Genomic DNA, 3081 nt, shown 5'->3' with positions numbered 1-3081 from the left:
GCTTCACTCGGGCCTTTTTTTTTCCCCCCCAGATTGGGCCTTTATCCCGAGAATCGGCGTCCAATACAAGGCTCCATCTCTCGCGGGCCCCCGCCCCACGCCGCCAGCCCTAGCTCCCTCGCGGGGACCCCGGGGTCCTGTGTCCCCGCCCAAGTCAGCACCGCGTCCGCCTCGCTGCCTCGGAGATCCTCTGGGAAGAGGGCAGGGGCGGTCGCATATTAGCTTTATTCTGAACTGTCGCGCAGTGACGACAGGAACGAGTAACTTTTCAAACAAAATAAGATGAATGTCCCCGAACGTGTGCCTCGGACGCAGCCAAACCTTCCCCCGAGCCTCAGAGACAACAAACGGGCCGCCGACCGAAACCCGGGAGAGTGGCACGCGCGTCCCCTCCCCCGCTGCACCTTGTAGGAAGTGTCACCCTCCCTCCTCCGCCGGATCACGTGGGCCCCGTTGTTTTGCAAGTGCCCACAAGAGCAGATTTCCTTGGGGTTAAATACTACTTTTAACTCAGTGACTGCTTCCCCAGGAACCCCTTGGGCCTGGTCGCCGGAGAGGCGGCACTGGCGACCGGCCTCTTCCATTCGCACTTCGGGTCTTCAGAGTGTAGCGTGGGGGCGCTGGGGGGTTTCTGCAACATCAACATCCCTATTTTAAGAATTCATTCTCTTAAACTACAGTCAGAATGGATTTCCCCATCCCACTCCCAAACAAACCACAGGCCACCCGGATGAGCTCTTCCTGCACATTTTCAGGAAGAAAATAAAATAATAATAATGAAACCACGAAATCTTTTGTTTTCGATTGTCCTAATAGGCATCTCTGAACAGAGCTGCTGTGCTTCTGTGGCATTTTTTTTTACCCCTCCCCCCCCAAAAAAAAAACTTTCAATAGTGTAGCAATAGTGCTTCGGTGGCACTTTTAAATTTCACTTCGGCATTAAAATTTCTTACCTAGTAAACCCGAGAAGGCGACTGAGCTTGGCACGGCCCATCTCGAGTTCAGGATTTGGGCTAATGAATTTCTAACGGTTTCTAGCCCCTCGCTGCAAGACGCTGTCATTTTAAGCTCTTGACTTTCTCCTAGAAACAGCCCCAGGTCTCTAAGTCTCTCTCTCTATCTCTCCCTCCTTCTTTATTTACTAAAGGGTTTTCTTGCCCTGCTCCTCACAACCAGGGCAGAAATGGAATGGAGGGATATGATGGGCTGAGGACACCCGCCCCTAGGCCGAGAGCCGCAGCAAGACCAGTCCTGTTTCTGGCCAGAGGCAAAGGAGTGACAAGCAAAAGGCCACTCGAGGCGTTGGACTCTCCTTCAACGTCTCCAGTGAAGGCGTCGCATGTAAAAGCTGGGGATTCTGGCAAGACTCCGGTGGGAGGGCGCGGCCCCTGCACCTCCCCAGCCCTCGGGGACGGTCGCTAGCACGAGTGTGTGTCGCGGCTGCCATAAACCCTCTCTCCTGTGTGTTCTAGCATCGCTTCCAATTCGGTTGCAATTCCGTTTTGCCTGCCAACATTCCGGCCGCCGCCCAAGCCCGAACTCACGCTTCGAAAGAGGCGCATTTAGGCCCCGCCCCAGGCCGCCTACCCCCCCAAGTCAGACGCGACCCTCGGGCGTGGACGCGGGGCTCAGCCTGGGCTGAACGCGGGCCCTGCGCGTTTCCCGCGGTGCCGGGAACCCTCCTCTGCGCTACTTCAAGGCCAGGTGCGCGGGGCAGGCGGGGCGACGGCGAGGCGGGGAGGGCGGACTTCCCCGCGGACTCCTGGCCCGGCCACGCGCCCCTCTCTCTCTGCGCAAGGCCCGCGGCTTGACTGTAAATCGCGCGTTGGTGGGAGCGCCCCTCGGCCTCCCAGGCCCGCCGCAGCATCGCGACCCATCGGCACCACCCTGGCCGACCCGGAGCTCCCCGAGGGACACGCGGAAAGGGAAAGAAACCTTTGCAACGACCTCCTGCCTCCCCCACCCACCCACAGTCCTTCCCCAGGCCCAGGCCTCGTCTCTCTGGGCCCTTAGTCCTCTCTGAGCCCGCGGATCCTCCTCCTCCTTACTCCCCACCCCTCAGAACCAAGAAAGCAGCAGGAAACCCCGGGCTCGCCGGAGTTCAGGTCATCTCCTGTTTTTTGATGGGCTCCAACTCGGACTAAATGAGCGGATGTGCCTGCGAGATTGGTCTCAAAATAGAAGCGGCCTTAGTATTTTAGGATACTGCAGAAATCCTTATTTCTTCCGGAGAAAAACTCTATAATGACTCCTAGCACTTCCCCTTTTAATATTTGTGCAACTTTATCTCCACCGACAAGTTGCTTGGGTGACGCAAATCCGCCCTTGTGTATTACAGCTACCAAAATAAATGTGCGGAAATCAATTCCCTTCTAGCAATGAAAATATAAATATACAGCTGCGACTTTCCCCTTTAATCTTTGCTCTCCGAGCGGCTACGAGCTGTGGCGAAATGAACTGGTCCAGAGCAATGGAGACGGGGTGGGGAGAGATGGTGGGGCCGGGAGGACTTTGGGGCAGAGGGGAGGCGCCGGCTCCTGGGGCCTGGTAGCCACAGGACTCAGTGAAGAGGGCCTGACTACACCGAATCCACTTGAGCTGAGGTGTGGCTGTGCTGTCCTTTGAGGAAGCTCATGTGTGAGGATGATTTCTCTGACACTGCATAGCTGCACCAGCAAATTACCATTGACAACAGAGGGCGTCCTTTATACTAGATGGTTAAACCGCTTCTGGGCGGTGGGCAGGGATGCCAGCATGGCAGGGGTTTCTGAAGGGTTCTGCGGGCTGTCTTAAATGCGTACAACTAACTCTCTGCTGCTTCTCGCCTGGGTGTCTCACCACCCTGGAATGGACAATGCCCAAGAAGGTCCGTTGTATACTGTAACAGTCTGGTTTATGGGAATTTAGGCTTGAAAGAAGGGGTCTAAATCAGAGGCTTATGCACTGATCGAAGCCCCGGATGGGGCTCATTACCCCTTGGTCGTCCCTGTCTTCAAAGCCTCCACACTTAAAACACCAGTGCAAAGTCTCATCCTAAATCTGGGACACAGATACACAGCCACGGAGCAGAAAAGCTCAGTC

General features: G+C 56.1%; 1 protein-coding gene across 1 annotated transcript in view; it reads right to left on the bottom strand.

Annotated features, from left to right (window-relative positions):
- HLX (H2.0 like homeobox) overlaps window positions 1–994 on the bottom strand; it is a 7315-nt gene extending 6321 nt beyond the window's left edge. The window contains 1 exon segment of the mRNA XM_006926920.2: window positions 954–994. Coding sequence (XP_006926982.1) covers window positions 954–994 — 41 coding nt within the window.
- Window positions 995–3081: the final 2087 nt, after the last annotated feature.

Source organism: Pteropus alecto, unplaced genomic scaffold (genome assembly GCF_000325575.1).
Source record: "Pteropus alecto unplaced genomic scaffold, ASM32557v1 scaffold65, whole genome shotgun sequence".
Classification (NCBI taxonomy): Eukaryota; Metazoa; Chordata; class Mammalia; order Chiroptera; family Pteropodidae; genus Pteropus; species Pteropus alecto.
Note: the sequence above shows the minus strand (reverse complement) of the source record. Positions and strands in the feature narration are given on the sequence as shown.